This window comes from Protopterus annectens, chromosome 10.part0, assembly GCF_019279795.1.
Source record: "Protopterus annectens isolate FY-2018-M chromosome 10.part0, PAN1.0, whole genome shotgun sequence".
Lineage (NCBI taxonomy): Eukaryota > Metazoa > Chordata > Ceratodontiformes > Protopteridae > Protopterus > Protopterus annectens.
In genome coordinates this window covers 719,270,390-719,292,572 of record NC_056744.1, presented here as the reverse complement: position 1 = coordinate 719,292,572, position 22,183 = coordinate 719,270,390, and the positions used below count along the sequence as shown (strand labels likewise).

At 43.2% G+C, this 22,183-nt stretch overlaps 1 protein-coding gene across 1 annotated transcript in view; it reads right to left on the bottom strand.

The window, feature by feature from the left end:
• The window catches only part of USP1 (ubiquitin specific peptidase 1), a 1,001,653-nt gene that overhangs the window by 961,327 nt on the left and 18,143 nt on the right, over positions 1 to 22,183 (bottom strand). The window contains exon 2 of the mRNA XM_044086802.1: positions 12,818 to 13,041. Within this exon, the coding sequence (XP_043942737.1) occupies positions 12,818 to 12,984 (167 nt within the window). The 5' untranslated portion in view covers positions 12,985 to 13,041. The remainder of the gene's footprint in view (positions 1 to 12,817; positions 13,042 to 22,183) is intronic.

Here is a 22,183-nt window from a genome sequence, read left to right as displayed (position 1 = left end):
GCTGTGCTCAGTTATCAGCCAATAAATTTTCCTCTGGTAAAGAAAGGTCTATAAGTAAGCTCCAATAATTAAAATTCAAAAGTCCAGGTTCATTTGTTGCCACTTGGCTAACAACTGAGGAACATTTGTCACCATAACTGGGTGATTTTCAAAATTCTCAATCCCCTAGGGACCACTTTATATTCTAGGCAAGCCTCTAAATGAAAGTGTTGTATTTGTAACTGCTTCAATTTGAACAAATCACGTTCCAATGCATGTACTTTCTCTATCAACTGCATAAAGTCAATATTATTATCAATGACAAGCTTACCCCAGATAACCTGTCCCTCAAAAGCAGGGGGTTAAGCCCAGCTCTTCAAACAGTCACCGAATCGATTCCGAACGACTGTAACACTGGTACCTTGCACTGGGTTGTAATCAAGCTCAATCTCCGGCACACCTCCTTCAGCCATCACTCCAACTGGCAGCGGCAAATGAATCCAATTCAAACAAATAAGAACTGCAGCAGAGGTAAGTAACTCAGCCCACGCAACAGCAACTGGAAACGCACATAAATACAACACACACAAAAGGCTGAGCCAATGTGATGTATAAGTGAATAAAACCGTGAATAACTTGAAATGAAATTCATTAATATGAGAGTGCTTTCATAGTGTATCCACCGCTTCATCAGACATAATTAACAGACATTGGATCCCAGCTTAAATAGTAAAGGTAAAAACATACAGCCAATCAGCAATCACATCATTAATAACGTAATAACAAAGTGCATATGCAAAACATATATTCTGTCTAACCAACAACTGCATCTGTGAAAGTTTTCCATGACCAGTATTAAGACATAACAAAAGAACAACAACATTATAAGTAAATATAAAAAATATTTAAAATCAACCATATTCACCTATAAAGATGCCCAAGCTTCAAAAAGGGCTTTCATAATATTTTCTCATACCGAAGCACAGGAAGTTAAATGGATGTTGAGACTGCAAGCTGACAGGGGTAGAGGCTTAAAATGAGAAAATATTATGAAAGCCCTTTTTGAAGCTTAGGCATCTTTGTCCTCCCCGTGGTAGAGTGGCATTCGAAAGACATGCGTGAATGGGCGTGCCTTCGCCAAAGGTTGGGCGTCGAGCTGGCACCTCGGCACCATAAAAATCTACTGCCAATCATTAGCGGACCAGAGTTCCGCTGTGGTGACCCCTAACCGATTAAAGCCTAAAGAAGAAAAACAACAACATGGTTGCTTTTAAATATTTTTTATAATGTTTTTGTTCTTTTGTTATGTCTTAATACTGGTCACAGAAAACTTTCACAGATGCAATTGTTGGTTAGACAGAATGAGATATGTTTTGCATATATACTTTTATGTATGTATATTACTTATTAACGATGAGATTGCCGATTGGCTGTATGTTTTTACCGTTACTATTTAAGCTGGGATCCAATGTCTGTTAAATATGTCTGATGAAGCGGTGAATGCACTGTGAAAGTGCTCACACATGAAAGGATTCTGATTTTTATTTCAAGTTATCAGCGGTTTTATTCACTTATACATCACGTTGTCTCAACCTTTTGTGTGTGTTTTGTCAGTTGCTGTTGCTTGGGCTGAGTTGCTTATCTGTGCTGCAGTTCTTATTTATTTGAACACAAATGGTTACTGTAAAATGAAGAAACAATGCTAAGAAAACATTTAAAAACAAAGCCAAATAAATGTCAACCCTGGTTGACAAAGCTTAATACTTTTGATGCATCTTTTGGCAGTTTGGTTTTAGAGAGGGCTCATAGGTTTGTGTTTTGGGTTGACTACATTTGAAGCATTTAGCATTTTAAATTTTAAACTATGGAGACAAATAACTTATATATAATAATTTTAATGTTTTTCATTTATTAGGCTTTGTATTTAAATGTTTTCTTATCATTATTTCTGCATTGTACAAAAACAATGTGTGTGTTTAATTTTTGTAATACTTGGCGCCCTTAGGAATGCAGGAAGTTGCTAAATTGTTTGAAGAAGTTCCTGTTTTACTGGAACAAAAGCACTCAAACTATTAAACTGTGTGCTGTAACTTTTCTGGTCAGTTTTTGTTTTTGTTTTATAAAAACTGTAGACAAGAATTCAAGACCTGTAGGTACTGATGCTGAAAAGGGGTCAATGTCATTTTGCTGTGCCCAAACAACAAATCTTTTCCACTTACTTCTGTAAATTTTCCTAGTGGAAGCTTTGTGGGAAGACAGCCTGGGATGTCTAGTTATTAACGGAAATGATGGATGGGAGAAGAGAGCCTGAGCTATCTAGCTATTAACGGAACTGGAAAAGGCATGCTGTCAGTTTTAGACCCAAAATGTCTGTGCATGTCAAATATGTCAGGTGAGACAGGAGTTCTGGATTTGATCTAGAATACATGGTGGGCAAATCAGATGAGGCCAGAGAAAGGGGAACCAGACCTGGCGAGGCCAATAAGGAGAAAAGAGGATGACTGTGCTCTTCAAATAGAGATGTTTTCTGCAAAAATTTGGGGATTACAGGTACTGGGGGAAAGCAAGAGAGGAGACCGGGAGGGAGCCAATTGTGGAGAAGAGCATCTCTTGGTGACTCCCCCCCCCCCTGGGGGGGGGGGGATCAGGGGCAAACAGAATGCTACATTTGTTGTTGAGGGGAGATGTAGAGAGGTTGCAGTAAGGTTGGCCCATCGACAGAATATCTTTTCCACCACCTACCTGTTGAGAGACCACTTGTGAGGCATCAGAATGGACCTGTTCAACCTGTCTGCTATCATAATGGACTTCTCCATAATATGCTATCAGAAGTCGAATGGATGAGATCGCCCACTGCCACTCACTCAAAGCTTCTCAACACAGGGCATAAGATCTGGTTCCTCCTTGTTTGTTGTTGCACCACGCCACAGACATACTGTCCATCTGAATTGCAATAGTCCCAGAAAGAGAAGGTCTTGGAAGGACTGCAACACTAGCAGTACTCTCATTTCCAATACACTGACATGCGCATTGGCTTCTTTGGGGGACCATGTACCCTGGACTATCTTTCCCAAGAAGTGCCCCCACCCAATTTGGGAAGCATCCACTGTATATAGCCTTGTGCGATGGGGAATGAAGGGGCGACCTTGCCTTATCTGGCTGGATTAAATCCACTTCAGGAATTAATTTTTACATACTTGAGTTACTCTGATTTGGGTGGGAAAACGTTGATGAATAATAGGGCCACCAAGTCACTAGGGTCCACTGAATAATTCTCATGTGATGTTTTGTAACAGAACCAAAACTATCTTATCAGACATTGACCCCAATGCTTAAAGTATCAACCGGGCTGAGAGAGAAGAACCTTTACCTTTTTGACATGAAACCTTATGATTTGCACCACTGGTAAAGTAAGGGAGGCTGTCAGGGATACTGTGTCGAACAACACTCCGATGAACTGCAATATTTGAGACTTTTCTAGCCGAGAGATTTGCTGTGATCGATTGTAATGCTCAAGTGAGTGCATAACTGGAGTACATAATCTCATGCTTTGATCAGCCGATGTCTGGTTGGAATGGTTATGAGCCAGTCATCCAAATAAGGAAACATCTGGAATCCTTGCAGTCTCAAGTGAACTGACATGCATTTGGTGAACACCCTGGGGGGGTTGTGGTAAGATCAAAGGGTAGAGTTCTGATCTGATAGCGACAGTCTCCCAACTGGAAGCGTAGAAATATTCTGGACTGTTTGTTCATCTTTATATGATAGATCTTCAGTATGTGTACTATCGAGCACATCCAGTTGTCCTTGTACAGAAAGGGCAGAATGGACTGAACCGTGACCACCTAGAACTTGATGTACTGAACCGACATTCATATTATATATAACTTATTTGTTTAGATTATGGAGGTTCAAAACTGGTCTCCACACCCCTGTTTTCCTTGGCACTAAAAAAGAGTGTGTCAAGTTCCAGACTCTTCCTGGTCCTGGGGGAAATTTTGGACAACTCTTTTCTGTTGCAGGTTTTTACTTCTAGTGCTACTGCTTTTGTCCAAGTGGGTAGAACATCGGGAATTTTATTTACTGTTAAGGGGGAAGAGTATTATATAACCTTTGGAAATAATTCTTTGCACCCTTGAATATTTTGTAATCTCTATCCAGGCTCTCTGGTGCAGGGATAAATGACCCCCGACTGCCTCCAGAGATGGGCAAATCAGGCCATCCCTAAACCCTTGGTTTTGCGGGCCTCCTCCATCACGTGGGCAATGTCTTCCGTTAGAGTCCCCCCCGCCTCTGGGGGGAAAACATCTCCATGTGGATCTTGGGAAGGACCCTGGAACATTTCTGGACAACATTTTTTGACCACCTCGTTGATTCCTAGAAAAGGTCCTTTGAGAAGTCAAAAAACACCCACAGCAAGGTTTTAACTTCCTGCTCACACCTGGATACTGTGTCTTTAACTCTGGGGCCAAACAAAGAACTTCTGTCAAAGGGAGCACTGACAAAGGAAAACTTAAAGGGCTCCGCAAAATCATGCAGGCGCATCCAAGCATGCCTCCTAATGGAAATGCCTGAACCCGCCACCCTTGAAGTACCTTCAGATGCATGTGAGATGAGCTCCATAGACAGTTTGAAATAATCTGTAGGGTAGTCAACTGTGAAACACAGTTTTCTGCCTTAGCAGTAATGGTCCCAGAGAGATCTCATAACTTTCTTTAATCATATCCCTCTGGAGTCTGGTGAAGTGTGCTAAATAATTTAGCAACCGATAAGAAAAGGTCACTGAAGAATATACAAGCTTCCTGAATCTGTCCAATGCCCTAGACTCCCTGTTAGGGAGATTAACAGAGGAATTTAATTCTGCAATTTCCTTTTTAGTGGCCACCACTAAGACAGTGGCATCAACTGGCACTTCTTTGCTCCAAAACTCCATGCCCTGGTGTGGTGTCAGGATCCTGTCTGGTATCTTGTGCAGCAGCTCAATGGAGTCAGGTTCCTTCCATACCAGTTGTGAGATCAAATCAAGGAGCTCATCGGCAGGCAAAGTCACCCAGGAGGTAGACAGACCAGCCCCAAAGGCTTCCAGGAATACTTTATTCCTTTTGGGAAGGGTTGTCAGATGACCAACAAACCCTTTGCTTGAGGATCTCTAGTGTGTCTCCAAATTATATGTCATCAGTTGGTGATAGTAGGGCCCTTTCCCCTTCATATAAATTAATATATTCCATGACATACTCAGTAACTGCCTCTTTTTGCACTCTCTCTTCCTAGAGACTTTTTCGGAGGGTGTTCGGAGAAGTGTCAGAAAAAATCAATATACCCTGTAGGGTACCCTGGAGACTTTGAGCTGGCTGTCCCTGTGGTGTAGGAAGTTGAGGCTGCAGACACAAAGACAACTGGGTCTGGAAAGTAAGATCCAAGGAACGTGGACACTTCCTCTCTCTCTGAGCAGAGAAAGCTCTCTCCACTACCTCGAAAGCAGAATGCCTTGGAGAGAAAGAAACTGATGGCTTTGAGAAGACATGCTTCAAGATCACTGTGTCTTTTCGATCCGAAGGAAAACCACTAGAAGCAGGGGGTTAGAGCACAGCTGTCCAGAGCAGAAGCTCCGACAATCTGGGAGTCAACTCCCAACATCCCAGATCCTGCACCAACACTACGGCTGCAAGAGACATCTGGCACCGACGTACTCTGATCTGATCCATTCAGTGACTATATTGGCTTAGAAGATAAAAGGGTCTTCGAATCAGATACAGATGGTTCTGGGATCCTCACATTCAACTACTATGAAACTGAAGACAAAATATGTGAGGTAGTACTAAGGAAGGTCTCCAGACCCGAGAGGTAAGCCAGCAGTACCCACATTTGTATTTGCATCGAGAGAAATTTCCTCATCATTCTATCCACATCTGCTTCAGTCAAAACTTCTGGAGGAAAGAGACAAGGAAGCAATGGATAAAGTCATTTGAGTGGCGACTTCTTTCCAGGAAAGAAAATGGGAAGATATTGGATCCAGAGCCAGAAGGGACAGGATCTGAGGAGACCCGTCTTTGTGTTTCTTCATATCCGAAAGAGTCTGATCACGTCTTAGACATTGGATCCAAAGTAGATGGATCAGAGGATTTGGTACTCAGATTCTACTGAACTGGATCAGAAGGTTTGGAAACTTTCAGAGGTTTTTCCAGACTCGAAGCAAAAGAACCTGAAGGGTCCAATGGATGTTTCTTGGCCGCTTTTCTGTCAACTTTCTTAGGGGGTTGAGCCCCAGATGCTGCAGCAGAGGAAGGTGGTAGCATCAATCCTCAGCTTATTCTTATGATCAGTAAGGGCCTTTGGATTAAAGCCCTTACAAATATCGCATGCAGAGTTCAAATGGGCCGGGCCTAAGCAATAAACGCACAACTAGTGTGCATCCAACAACGTAATCTTATGGCCACAGGCTTTACATTTTTCAAAATCTGAAGAAACTAAGAGAAACAGACAAGATGGAATGAGTTTTTTTTTTTTTGTAAACTTATAGAAAATTATAAAAAAGGAAAGTATGAATAGCATACCCGCAATGTTAATTTCAAAAGTCTACTGCAAAGGTAAGGGAAATGGAAAAGGAGAAAAAATACCAACAATGGTATTTCTACAGATGCACTAAAAGTGTTAGAAGGGAAAAGAGAATGTAGTCAAAAAAGCAAAACTTTTTATATTATATACCCATCCATAAAGTATAGTTTTGTACCTACCATAAATGTAGATGTTCGAGTGTATATACTGCTGCAGTCATCACACTTGGGTTATCCTGTCGTCAGGCGGTCCCGCAGTCGGCCGAATCCCAAAGCCTTGGTCCGGTGTCGGTTGTCGTCGCTACTTCCCTGACGTCAGTGCGACAGGGGTATAAAAGAGGCAGCCGATGCCATTTTCTTGTGCCCCCAACTAGGAAGGCAATACAAAAGCTATGCAAAAATACCTTAATAGATAAACAATGGTACTAGCTGTTAGCAAATACACCATATAGACATGCAACCAACTGACTGATGAACATGGAGCTACAACTAACCCCTGGTATGCAGAGGGGATGGTGGGAGGGTAACCTGGACTGCAGCAGTATATATACACTCAAACATCTACATTTATGGTAGGTACAAAACTGTACTATGTTCATCGTGTTATACTGCTGCAGTCATCACACTTGGGTTGAATCCCAAAGCTATGGATGGGTGGCTGGTACTAAACTGGGTTAGGTGAAGCTAGGATGCCCTGCAGTACTGCAGTGGCAAAACCAGCTCTGGTTTTTGAGTATAAAGGAAGGTGGTAGTGCTTGGTAAAGGTGTGCACTGAACTCCAAGTAGCTGCCTCCAGAATGTCCTTGGTTGGAACCCCCCTGAGAAAGGCTGCTGAGGTTGCTGTAGCCCTGGTAGAATAGGACCTAATATTAACAGGCACTGCTTTCCCATGGTGCGAGTAGCAAAAGCGGATGCAATGTGCTATCCATTTGGAGATGGTCTGTTTTGAAATAGCCTTTCCTTGTGAACCTGCAGCATAGGATACAAAGAGTTAGTCAGTTTTTCTGAAAGTCTTTGTCTTATCTAAATAGTAACGTAGCTGTCTGTGAATGTACGAAGAGTGAAGGAGTCTCTCTCCTTTATTCTGGGGGTTTGGATAAAAGGTGGGTAAATGGATGGTCTGATTCAAGGCCACAATGGATACTACTTTTGGCATAAAGGTAGGGTTAGTTCATAAAGAGACCCTGTCCTGATGGAAAATGATGAAAGGTTCCACTGCCATAAGTGCCTGTAGTTCCAAGACCCTGCGTGCTGAGGTAATAGCCAGCAACAAAGCTGTTTTCCAAGACAAGTATTGTAGTTCTGCTGAGAATGCTGGTTCGAAAGGAGGCAGTGTTAAATTTTCTAAAACGAAGTTCAGGTCCCAAGCTGGTGTTGGGGGTTTTCTGGGGGGGGGGGGGGCTTATATTCTTAGCCCCGCTGAGAAACTGCCGTAATAAAGGGTGTGAGAAAATAGGAGGATCCGTGTTATATTGAGCTGAAATGGCTGAAGCATGGATCTTAATGGATGAGAATGAAAGGCCTTGGTGTAGTATCACAGTTAAGTATTGCAGTATTTGAGGAATGTTAGGTATCCAAGGACTTTGGCCTTTAGCCTGGTTCCATGCACAAAATCTTTTCCATTTGTCTGAGTTTTTCTGGTGCTGGGCCTTCTGGCCTCCAAAATTACATTCTGGACATCCTTTGAGAGAAGTATTGATTGATAGTTCAAGGTATTCTCCATGCAGCTAAATTTAAAATTCTGAGCTGACTGTGTTGTATCACAGAATTTTTCTGAGTCAGCAGTAGTGGGAATTGAGAAATTACAAAACAGCACACCAAGTAGCAGGCTGTAGAAACCACCAAAAGAATGTGACAATCCAAGTCCACGAATAAATCCCAAGGTTGACACAAACACTTTAATCGAAGATGAAGCGCTTTTCGTCTACTGTCATCAGTAGACTTCCTCAGAACAATACAAATAACATTAGAATGCCATCTTTAAATACTAATAAAAGCATCAGCTGACATCAATTAAAAGATATTACTGGCCAGTATTAATAAAATACAAACTAATAAGATAAAATCAAAACAAAAAATAATAAAGTAATAATACATTAACTGAGTAACTAACTTAAGTTTTAAAATTTAAATATTTTAAATATTTTAATATTTTACACCACGAACCCTTTTTCTTTTTGTGTAAGTAGATTTTCTAACAAATACAAACAATGAAGAACTATCACTTAAGCCTAGATCCATAACAATCCCTTCTTGTTACAAACAAGTGATAAGAATTAGCGTCTCAGGCTTTTTAATTTCAAAAGGCAACTAATTGAACACAGGTCATTAAGCCCTGGAAATGCATAGGAGTTTAGTTTTATCTGCCACATCAATTCTTTCTCTTCCAGCAATAAATGAAGGGGAACACCCTGGACATTATTCAAAACTTGATCGATTATTATAAACTTAAAATAGCGATCCTTGTATAATGAAACATGTTTCGCTAGTGCGTTCTCTAACCTTCCTTTCTTTATTGCATATAAATGTTCATAAATTCTGTCCTGTAGTCTACGTTTGGTCTTACCCACGTAGAACCCTGGACATTGTTGGCACATAGCTAAATAGACCACCATACGTGAGTTACAAGTAGTGGGAATTGAGGCAAGATCCATGGAGGGCTGTGAGTCAAGTTCCTCTCTGATCTGACTTTCAATAATACCTTGGTCAACAGAGGTAGTGGTGGGAAGGCATAGACTGTTAAATGCTGTCCAACTGAATGATAGTCTGTCCACTTTCCAGGCTAGGGAGTGATAAGTCCTTGTGCAAAATTTCTGTAGTTGGCAATTGTTGGGGGAGGCAAATAGAGCTATGTCTGGCCATCCCCACCTTTGAGTCATCATTGAAAATACTTGTGGGTGTAGTCTCCACTCGTGAGGATCTGCCATATTTCTGCTTAATTTGTCTGCCAATGTGTTTTCCTTTCCTGGCAGAAATTGTGCTTGCAGTTGTACTTGGTAGGTCAATGCTGTGTTCCACAAGGTCATTGCCTGTCTGCATAAAGGGTAGGAGTGTGTTCCTCCTTGTTTGTTTATGTACCACATCACTGTGGTGTTGTCTGTCCTTATTAGTAGTTGACCTGGATGCAAGAGGTCCTTGAAGGCTGTCAGAGCATTTTGCACAGCTAGCATCTCTTTTTGGTTGATGTGAAGATGCATTTGTTTTGCAAACCATTTGCCCTGTATGCACTGTCCTGCCATGTGTGCTCCCCAGGCGTAGTCTGAAGCATCTATTGTCATAATTTGGTTTGCTGGAGGCAAGATGAAAGAAAGACCCTTGTTTATTTGGCATGCTTGAGCCCACCATAGGAACTCTTTTTGAAGGCATGGAATAAGAGGTATACTTGATTCGAGGTTGTGCCTGTGTTGAGACCATACACTTTTCAGGTACCATTGTAATTTCCTCATATGCAGCTTTGCATATGGGAGTAGTTGAATGCAGGATGCCATGAACCCCAATGCCTGCAGGATTTTCCTTGCAGTGAGCTGGGGAAAAGTTGCCATCTTTTTGAAGTATTGAGTCAGTTGTTGTTGTTTGTCTGGCGTGAGAAAAGCCATCTGGGCCGTTGTATTTATGCTGGCACCCAGGAATATTATTTGTTGCGAGATTATTAGCTTTGACTTCTTTTTGTTTACTGTGTACCCTAGGCAACTGAGCAGCTTTATTACAAATGTCAGATGCTGTAACAGAATGTCCTTGCTGTCCGCTTGGATCAGGCAGTCATCCAGATATGGGTAAATTTGTATTCCTTGTTGTCTGCAATATGCAATTACTGATGCCAGGCATTTCGTAAATACTCTGGGCGCAGTAGATAAGCCAAAGGGCAATGCAGAGAATTGATAATGCGTTGTACCTGCCAGGAATCTGAGGTATCTTCTGCAATCTTGTCTGATAGGGACATGCAGGTATGCCTCTTGGAGGTCCAACGTTACCAGCCAAGACTCCTTGCCCAGCATGGGAAGAAGCTGCTGAAGTGTGAGCATTTTGAATTTGGGTACCTCCAGGTGTGTGTTTAGAATTGAGAGGTCTAAGATGGGCCTCCAGGCTTTGTCCTTTCTTGGGACTAAAAATAGTCTTGAGTAAAAACCTTGACCTTGCTCTTTTGTAGGTACCTTTTGAATTGCTTTCATATCCATGAGAGCCGAAATTTGCACTTGTGCCTCTGCCCATTGGTTTGGAGGCAGATTTGGCATGCCTCTCATCCATGGTAAAGTGTGGAAATGAAATCTGTAGCCTCGGGTAATAATATCCAGAACCCATTTGTCCTTTGTTATGATGTGCCAATTTTGTGGGAATAAAGCCAGTTTTCCTCCCAAAGGTGCTGCCAGGGGAACTTTGCTTGGCAGGCGAAGTGGGAAGTCATTGTGTTCGTTTCCTGAAGGGTTGAGATCTTTCGTCTCCCCCTCTGAGATGTTGTTTGCCATTGTCTAGGCCTGAAAGAACCTTGTGGCTGGCCTCTGCCCCTTGGGCATCTGTACCTACCTCTTTGGGGTCCGTCTGATGCAGGAAAGGACCAGTTTGACGGCCAGTTTCTGCTGAAACGAGGAGGTTGTACCTGTAAGAAATCTTTACCTGTTTCCATAGATTTTGCCTTTTCTTCCATTTTCTTTAAAACTTCATCTGCTTTGACACCAAACAACACATCTTTCTGCAATGGAGCATCCAATAACTTTGCTTTGACATGTTCTGGTAAGGCTTGTTCTTTAAGCCAAGCATGCCTACGAATTACAGACCCTGTGACAGCTGCTCTACATGAGGCTTCCAATGAATCAAAACCACACTGTAAGGTATGCTTTCCCACCTGTTCTGCTGCATGCAGCAAATCCTGTATCTCTTTGAAATCAGGTTGATCTGTCTGAGGGATCATTTTCTGTTACAACTGTGTAATCAAGTACTGTTGGTATTTTAGCATGTGGAATTGGCAGTTTAAGGCCCTCATGGCCAAAGTGGCAGACGTATACACTTTCTTTCCCCATCTTTCCAATGCTCTGGAATCTCTTTCAGAAGGAAGTGGATTCTTAGCAGTAGAGGCCTTAACCCCTTTGGGACCCTGGAAAATGGTTTCTGGGTCTGCAGTAGGACTTTTATATAGAAACTTATGAGCATCAGGAACTCGGTAGTATCTGTCTGGTTTAGCTGGTGCTGGAGGTAATGAATCTGGGTTTAGACTAGATTCGGAGTAAGCATCATCCAAAATGTCTAAAACTGAAGGAATTGCCAGGGGTCTATGCTGTGGAAGAAGAGGCAAGAAAAGTTTCCCCAACGGGGTACTTAGCTTTAGAGAAGACTTTGGGCTGAAATTTGATTCGAAAATCTCAGGAGCTGGCCGACCGGCACTTACGAACTGCTTCTGTTTCGGGCACCGCGCGGCAAGAAAGTCTGAAGAAAATGGCATCGGATGCCTCTTATACCCCTGTCGCACTGACGTCAGGGAAGAAGCGACGACAACAGACGTCGGACCAAGGCTTTGGGATTCGGCCGACTGCGGGACCGCCTGACGACAGGATAACCCAAGTGTGATGACTGCAGCAGTATAACACGATGAACATCCCCTTTTCCCATTTTGCACATGGGGTCGAAGTGTCACTTTAACAGTGACAATCATCTCGAGCCAAGGTTTATACCACCGGGTGGCTAGTCCTGCTGCAACAGTTCATCTGTACCACTCACTAACGCAAACACACATCTGTGGCCAATTTAGTGTCCAATCCACCTACTGCATGTCTTTGGAATATGGGAGGAAACCCAGGCAACTGCAGGGAGGACATGCAGACTCCACACAGAAGGCACCCCAGCAATACACGGATCCCTATCAGTTAGTTGAGTTTTCAGAAACTTTAAATTCATATCAGCGAGGCGATATAACTGAATTTCTGAAAACTCGAAGCTTTAAAATGGAGATCGTGGTACAGAAAAAATTGGGAAATTTACAGTTTTCCTCAATATAGTGTAATCTCAGAGCTGGTATATATAATTTGCAGGGGGGGGGGGGGTTGCCCCCTTAAAAAAATATATATTTTTGCGCTTTTTTTGTAATTTTTTTTAAATTTAGGACTTTTTGGAAATTCCTGAGATGAGAAACAAAACTGCACACAGAAAATAAAATGGTTTTACACAAAATACCACAGCACACCTGTAAAGTGGGCATAATCAGCTGTTAACTAAACCAATAACCTAGGTATGAACCATTACAATCTATAAACATCTCACTTAGCCCGTTTTATCTTTGCAAAAGCAAGACATACCTCTCAGAGCCCCTTGGTTCACTTGTCCCTTCACCATTCTGTGTAACTGTAAAATCCAATGCCCTTTTTGTTTCCTTTTTCTGCAAGAACTTCAGAGAAAGTCTGTTCCTTTTCAAAGGACTGCCTTTTATAAGTCCACTACAATCACTCTGAACAAGACCAGGCATCTTCTTCGCAAATACAATTCAGTTCAACCAATATGACATTTCAGTTAGCAATCACATCTGTAAATAATGTAAATGTAAAGTGTTAAAGACAATCAAAAAATACTTTACTGTACCTAACTAAAGAGCATTACAAATATTAGTATTAAACTGTACAACAGGATTTGATATTATACGCTTAAAATAGAGTCTCTAAAGACACCCCCCCAGCCAATGATGCATGCACATATAAACAGCACGTGCACCCAGTACAAACTGTGTGTAAATACGTCATTACTACAAATCTTCAAGGAGAAGCAAATCTAACAAAAAAAAAAAAAAATCATTATGTTTAGATCATAACCCACCAAAACTTTTAGGCAAAAACTGCAGTAACAGTGGCTTCTTACTTGTAAGAAACCAAGTAGAGTAATGCGCACACAGAATGTACTCACATGGGTATGTGCACGGCTCCCTTAGGATTTCACACGGTGGTGCATGCAGTTTCCGGCTATCAGAGAAAAACTTACCATAACTTAGTATCTGTGTAGTCCACTTTCATTCTGCCTCACGGTTGGCTCATGGATCCGACTTGGCCGCATTTACACAGACTAGTATCCAGGACTCGAGCTCCTCCCTCTTCCCATAATGCCCTGCCCTCTGCCTAACTTCCTCAGTTTGCTGCCTAAATATCTAACAGGGAATAGTAAAGACTGAAAGAAAGGTAAAATCCAGAGCCTCAAATCAGAAACATCAAGTTCCCAAACAGTTTTCCACAGGTCTTCTACAAACACTGAGTTGGGGGATGGCTGGGAGGGAAGGTGAGGAAGACTGAAAGTGGACAACACAGATACCAAGCTATGGTAAACTTATAAATCTGATGTCCCTTTCATTTCTTCCTCACAGTTGGGTCAGAAACCCAGCTATATAACCCCTGGGTGGCCTCAATGAAGGATATGCTGGAGTACTGCAGTACCAAAAGAAGCCCTTCTTCTGGAGACAACGTCCAATTTGTAATGTGCGACAAAGGCATGAGTTTTCGACCAGGTGGCTGCAGATCAAATATTGTCTACCGATGCTCTGGCAAAAAAAGCAGACAACACAGACATGAACCTAGTTGAATGGGTCTTAAAAGGACATGGCAATTGCAGCCTATTTTTGGAATAAATCAGAGTTATGCAGTCTATCCATTTAGCTAGACTAAGTTTAGAAACCTGACCTAGACGGTTAGGCGAAAAGGACACAAACAGCTGATCTGTCTTTCAACAATGCTTTTGTTCTATGGAGATAGAAACGCAGCTATGAACATCAAGCAAATGCAACACATTCTCCCTTGTTTAAGAAATTTGGAAAGAAAACTGGCAATTGTACGGACTGGTTCAAATTAGATTCTGTGGCTACCTTGGGCATAAAGGAGGGATTATTATGAAGGGACACCATCTTTACGAAAAATGATGTAAGGAGGCTTAAAACAACAGAACCTGAATTTCCGAGACCCTTTTTGCTGATGGAACAAGAAAGAAACTTCAAATCACAATCACTTGCTGGTTCAAAGAGGTTTTCTGATTTCGAAATTGTAGGAAAATGTAAGATCCCATGGCAGAGAAGGATCTTTAACTGGAGGTCTGAGGAGAAAGTTTCCCTTCATGAAGGGCTTACACAGTTTGGATGTAATGGGAGAACCAAAAAGATTTCCTGAATGGAAGTTCAAAACGGCTGCCAGCTGAATAGAAAAACTGGCTTCCTTGAAGAGAGATGTAAGGAAGTGAAAAATGGCAGAGATTGGAGCTGAAAAGGGATCAATGTTTTCTTTGGAAGCCCAGAACACAAATCTATGCCATTTACTCCTATAAACCTTCTTGGTGGAAGTTTTTTAGGAAGCTAGTCCAATTTCTCGAACGGGGAAGCAAGTCTGCACCTCTGTACAATTACTGGAACTGGAGAAACCAAGCTGGTCAGATTGAGAGAGTGTAGACTAAGATGATGATCCTCGGATTGGTGAAAGAGAAGGTCCTGTTTGGGTGTTAGTATCCATAGAGGATATTTCAGGTGTCACCAGTGAAAGGGGAACCAAATCTGACTAGGCCAGTAGGGGACAATGAGGATTATGGAGGTCTTCAACCATTTTCTTTCTGTAAAAACTTTGGGATCAAGGGTAAAGGAGGATAAAGTATAAAGTAGACCAGAGGGCCAATCGCGAACTGGACTGTCCCTCGGGTACTCACCCAGAGGGAGTTGATCAGAGCGAAATAGCTGCTGCACTTGTTCTGAGGCGATGCAAACAGAACACAGCAGGGTTGGCTGCAATGACTGAAAATCAAGTCGACTAATGACCGATTGAGGGACCGCTCGTAAGGATTCAGAATGGACCTGCTTAGTCTGTCTGCTAGAATGCTGGCCATCCCCGGTATGAGAGTTGCAAGTAGAAATCAGCCTGAAGACATCGCCCTTTCCCAGACTGTCATGGCCTCTCTGCACAAGGGAAACGAATGGGTTCCTCCTTGCTTGTTGATGTACCAGACCACTGATATGTTGTGTGTGAACTGCAATAGTTCCTAGAGGGAGAACATCCTGAAAGGCTTGCAACATAAAGAACTGCTCTACATCTCCAAAACAGATATGCAATCTGGTCTCTACACGAGTCCACATGCCTTGGACCATCTTTCCCTTGAAATGCCCCCCACCCCAGATGGGAAGTGTCTGTGGTCACTGTGGCGGACGAAGGAATGGCCTGCCAATTGTCAAGTTTGTCAAAAGAAGCCACCATTAGAGAAGCTTTTTGCAAATGAGAGTCAACTTCATAAGAACAGAAAGAGGCTAGTAAAGAACAGCCCATTGAACAGCCAAGGTCCATTGAAGCACTTGCATAAAGAACCTTGCTAATAGAACCAGAGTTATGGCAGCAGCCATGGATCCAAGACCTTGACGTATCAGTTTTGCTGGAGGAGATGGCCAGTCAAAAATAGCATCTCTACCCCCTTAGTGCATACATATGTAGAGACCATGTTTGAGCTACCTGTTTTGACTTGTCCAAAAGAGCCCTGATGAATTTCATACGCTGAACCACAGCTAGGTCTGACTTAGTCAGGTGTATGGTGATGCCCAATGACTGGAAATTGGGAAAAAGTAATCCCTGGCCTGAATCAGCTGATGCCTGGTTGGGGCAGTGAACAGCCAGTTGTCTAGATACTGAAAGACCTGGAATCCTTGCAGTCTCCAGTGAGCTGCAACTACTGCCATGCATTTGATAAACTCCATTGGAGCTGTAGTGAATCCAAAAGGCAGAGCCCTGAACCGATAGTGACTGGCTCCCAGCCGAAAGCAAAGATGACTTCTGGAGCGTCCAAGTCTATTCTGATAGTACGTGTCCTGCAAGTCCAACAAGCACATCCGATTGTCCTTTCACAACAGTGGTAAAATGGACTCGGAACTTTGCCTTCTTTACAAAAGAAATTCAGGTTGTTTAGATCCATAATTCGTCTCAGGTCCTCTGTTTTCTTTGGCACTAAAAAGAAGTGGGAGTAAGTTCCGAACAAAAAGGATTTGGTCGGGAACTCATGGATGACTCATTTGCAGTATTTTTTTTTAAATGCATTTAACATTTGTTTACCGGGAAAGTCTGACTTTGAATTAAGCCAATTTTCACTGGAGGCCAGGAGAGAAACACTCCAGACACATGTCTTTGTAACATGGGAGGAAACCTAAGTAACCAGAGAAAACCCACACAAATGCAGGGAGGACATGCAGACTCCGCACAGAAGGCACTCCCACCGAAAATCAAACTGGAGAACCTCTTGCTGTGAGGCGACAACGCTACCACTGCACCACTGCGTTGTCCAGTAGTTTTTGAATTTTTGGTACTGCATATTCCCTTTGACTGGGTGGAACATCAGGGAGTTTCTTTGGTTTCTCTGAGGGATGAAGGAAAAAGGGAATGCAATAACATCTGGATATAATCTTTGGCACCAAACTGTTTGTTTTGTGTTGGAGCAGTCAGGGCAACTGGGGAAGGGCAAAATAGCCCCCAACTCCTCCAGTGATAAGTAGTCAGGCAGTGCTTCAGGACAATTGATAGGACTCATCAGAGAAAGGCTCTCTGAAACCCCGAGTCTGCGGTCCCCCTCTGCTGCTGGAGCGGTGCCTCCCATTAAAACTTCCTCCTCTGCCTCTGGAGGAAGAATCCCCAAGCTGATCCTGGGAAGATCCCAGAGATTTTTTGGAACCACGTTTTCTTGTTGCTTCGCTGGTTTCTGGAGAAGGTCCACTGAGGGGACGAAAACCTGAACCCAGCTGCAGACAAGGTCTTCTCTTCTTCCCTTTCTGCTGGCCTGAACAAAGTGGAGCAATCAAATGGGGCATTCACAAAGGATGCCTTAAAGGGTTCCGAAGTGTCACAAGGCCTCATCCTGGTGTGCCTTCCAATAAATACCTGAGCCAGCTGCCCGTGAGGCACCCTCTGTGGAATTACAGAGCAGCCTTATGGAAGAATTAGACCAGGAAGAAAGAGTTGCTAGTTGGGGTTAAACTGTCTCTGCTAGAGAATCAGAAAGTTATTTGGCTAGATCCCTCTTTAACCAAATAAAGTGCACCAGGTAGTTTAATAGTCTCAGAGAGAAGGAGGTTGAAGCGTAAATGCACTTACCAAACGTGTCCATCACTCTGGTCTCCCTGTTCGGCGGAGTGACAGTGGAGCTCTGCTCAGCTAGCTCCTTCTTGGTAGCTGCTGCCACAACCATGGCATCTACCAGCATATCCTTAGTCCAGTAAGGTCTGGGGGGGGGGTACTAATCTGGTCATTTTGGAATCGGTTTGATCATGTCCTGCTCCTTCCAGGCCCAATGGGACATTAAATCCACAAGTTCATCTGCTGGGGGGGTCATGCAGGATGTAGACGAGCCCATCCAGAAAGTCTCTAAAAAACACAGACTCTTACAAAGAAGGAGTTTTGGTCGACCAACCACCTCTCTGCCTCAGAATCTCTAAAAGATCCGAAGACTTAGGATTCAAAGCACAAGTGGAGGGTCTGGAGAACTGGCTAATAAGGTGGTACCAGTCAGATCCGAGGACTGCTTCGGATCCACCTGGGCTGATGCTGGCCTGTAATTCAACCTGGTTGGATATGAGAGTTTTGATAGTTTGGAGGGTAGCTCCAAAGAAGCCCTCGAGGACTTGAGGGCATTTCTTTGGATCCACAGATCCAACCACGCTCTTAGAGCGGAGTTTGAGACCCTGGAGTGACAGCAGCAGAAGCAGGTAAAAGTCCTTTAAGTAATAACTTGTTCTTGTGGTCAGCAATGACCTTGGGATTAAATTCCTCACAGACAGAACAAGCTGACCACAGATGTTCTGGCCCCATACAATATACACACCTACTGTAGGCATCAGAATGGGGTATTTTGTGCCTGCATTCTGAGCACTGTAAATCCGGCAGGCTTGTCAGACATTATGACACAGAAACTGCAAACATGCACCCAGGAGAAGTATCATAACCAGAAGGCGACAATATACACACCTATTTAGATACTCCAAAAACATGCCCACTAAGCAGAAAACACCAATATATATATTTCTTTTCTTTCTTTTGTAAACTACCAGCTAGACAAAAGCATGGGCCAAGGTCTGACAAAAGCACAAGAAGAGAGGAGAAAGTTCACTCCTAATGTAGCACAAACTAAAGGGAGGAGAGGACAAGGAATAAATAAATAATTAGAAACAAGAATTAAACCTGACTTATCTGCCAAAAAACACAGACCACTACTAAGATTCCCACTCTTAACAATTGAATGCTCAAGACTAAGAAGAACCATGTATTTCACTGCTGGTGGCAAATGAGATCTGGGGAGGTTAGGCAGTGCATTATGAGAAGAGGAGGGAGCTTGAGACCTGGATCCTAGTCTGCGTAAATGTGGCCGAGCTGGATCCGAGGGTTGGATATGTGACCCAACTGTGAGGAAGAATAAAAGGGATAACATCAGATTGATACAGTAATCACAGCACTTAAAATACAAACAAGATTATGAACAGGTTTCTGATCATAACCAATTTGTTGCATAACTGGGATATGGATACTAAGAAATTCACTCAGACAGAGGAATTAAAGGATGCTCCAGAAGTGACTGATACCACATAGAAGTTGGTTACAACTTACGAAGCCCTTGACAGTACATGCAGCATCAGCTCCCCCAATGTACTACTATAAAACAGAGACTACTATAAAAGAGAGGGGAGCGCAGCAGAGTGAAGTGCTTAGCAGCTTAGAGAAGTCCAACATTTAGAACGGTCACAAAGGCAGAAGGCACAAAATACGAGCAGCTCTGATGGACTAAAAAAATAATTTATGTACTTACCATAACGTTCCATGTTTGTAGTCCATCTCGCCTATATTCTTGCTGGATGGGTTCGGAGCAGATATTCGGCTCAGACTCAGCCGATACTAAAGCTCGAGAGCTTTTACTGGCTCGACGCTAGCCCCCAATCCCATGATGCCTCATGGCAAATCCCCAGATCTAGTTTGCTAGAAAGCAATAAATACCCATCAGGTAAGAATAAAAAAGGAGCTGTATAAATACAGCAAAGGATTAGAAAAATAATCCATTCCAGGTAAACAACAAAAGAAAATGTCAGGCAGCACCAAAACGATCCAGATTCCCCAGAAACAGGAAGGGGTTGGAGGGAGGGACGCAAGAATATAGGCGAGATGGACTACAAACCTGGAACGTTGTGGTAAGTACGCAACTTCTTTATGTTACGTAGTCCTATCCCGCCGTAATTCTTGCTGGATGGGACAGCGTCCCTAACACCTTTAGCCTGGGTGGCCCAAGCAAAGAGACTGTTCAGCACAGTGGACCCAAAGGATGACCTGTCCCGGGAGGCCAAATCCAATTTGTAATGAGTGGCAAACGTACGTGGTCTTGCCCAAGTAGCTGCTGCACAAATAGTATCAATTGGGTGCCTAGATCTAGAGGCACATGAAGTAGCTACAGCCCTAGTAGAGTGACCTTTAACTTTGACAGGTAATTGTCTACCAGCTTGTTGATAAGCAAAGGATATGCAATCCGAAAGCCATTTTGAAAGAGTAATCTTAACAGGCAAGACTTTCCTTTTGTCAGAAAAGGAAACAAAAAGTTGATCAGATTTCCTGAATTCTTTAGTCCTGTGTACATAAAACCTCAGTATTATGTGGACATCTAGCTGGCGTAGTCTATACTCTGATTTATTAGAGTGGTTTGGAAAAAAAACACATGTAGCTCAATGGTGGTATTCAGATTGTGCTCGGAGCATAATTTAGGAAGAAAGGAAGGGTTTGTCCTGAGATAGACCCTATCCTTGTGAAAGATAATGTAAGGAGGTTGAATAGTTAGAGCTTGTAGTTATGAAACTCTCCTAGAAGATGTTAAGGCTACTAAGAATAAAGTTTTCCATGATAACAATTCTGACAAAGGGTGCAGACATCAAAGATGAGACTAAGTCCCAGGGTTCTAATGGCGGTTTTATTGGGGGTCTGAGAAGAACTCCTTTTAAGAAAGTTTTACACAAGGAGTGCTGCATGATTGGATTTCCCATGAAACTAAAAGTGGAAATTGGAAATGGCAGCTAATTGAACTAACTGTAGCGGCTGCCACTCCTTCATGAAAAATTGTTGCTAGGAAGGATAAAATGGATTTCTAAAAGGAGCTGTATATGGATCTAAGCCCAGATTCATAGCCCAAAGGGAAAACCTTTTCCATTTGCTAGAATATAGTTTCTGAGTGGAAGGTTTATGGGATGAAAATCAGGATGTGTTTGACCGGAGGGGATAGAAGAACACACCTGGCTATTCGTGGAACTGGAGCAGCCATGCTGTCAATTTGAGGGTGTGGATGGAGGGACGGAACTGTCCCGATTGATGAATCAGGAGATCTGGACATGGGTCCAGAATCCATGGTTCCAAGAGGTAGGGCCACAGGGAGGGAAACCAAACTTGTTGAGGCCAGTAAGGAGCAATGAGGATCAAGGAACTCCTCAACTGTCTTGCTTTCTTTATTACTTTCAGGACGAGTGGAAAAGGAGGAAAGGCATAAAGATGTCCCGGGGGCCAATTGTGAACTAGAGCATCCCTGGGTGACGTCCCTGGATGGGGAATGAGGACAAAGTAGCTGCTGCATTTGGTGTTAGGCGAGTGGCAAAAAGATTACAGGAAGGCTGGCCCCATCTGTAAAATATCTCTTTCGCAACCATTACATTCAGGGACCACTCGTGAGGCATCAGAATTGCTCGGCTGAGTTTGTCTGCTATTACGTTGGATCTCCCCGGGATATACGCTGCTATCAGGAAGCGTTGAGTATCCATCGCCCATTTCCAAACTCTTAAGGCCTCTCGGCAAAGGGGGTAAGACTTGGTTCCCCCTTGCTTGTTTATGTACCACATGACAGACATGTCTGACTGAATCATAATCGTCTCAGTGGGAAGGGAGCTGTGAAGTGCTTGCAATGCATACAGCATTGCTCTCATTCCAGAACAGTGATGTGCAAGTGGCTCTCGTGGTTCTGCCAAGTACCTTGGACTGTCATTCCCAGATAATGCCCCTCAAACCCTATCTGGGAAGCGTCCGTGGTCAAAACTGCTTTCTCTTGGGGAGGAACAAGTGGACAACCTAGGACAAGTTGTTTTGTATGTAACCACCATGTCAGATCCTTTCTGCATGCGTTTGTTATTAACATCTGGTGAGACAATGGAAGGTCTTGCATCAACCATTATGCAAACAGCAGCCACTGGAGAATCCTCATGAGTAGGCGAGCAAGAGGAACTAATAGGATGGTGGAAGCCATAGTCCCTAGGACTTTAAGGACTACTCTGGCCTGGACTCGTTTGTTTAGTAAGGATCTGACCTGACTGCGTAGAGATTCCACTCTTTCCTGTGTAAGCCTTACTGACATGGTGGTTGTGTCTATTTCTGAGCCTAAATATACAATGTGCTGCGAGGGAGATGTCTGACTTTTGCAAGTTGACAGTGATGCCTAGACTGGCGCACAAGGATAGAGTCTCGTCCCTGGTCCTTATTAGTTGATGCTTGGTGGTAGCAGTGAGGAGCCAGTCGTCTAGGTACGGAAACACCTGGAATCCTTGACGTCTCAGGTGAGCCGTTACAACTGCCATGCATTTAACACTCTGGGGGCTGTAGCGAGGCCTAAGGAAGGACTTGTCCTCAGGTGCTGTCATACATTTGGCCTCCCCGGGACAGCTT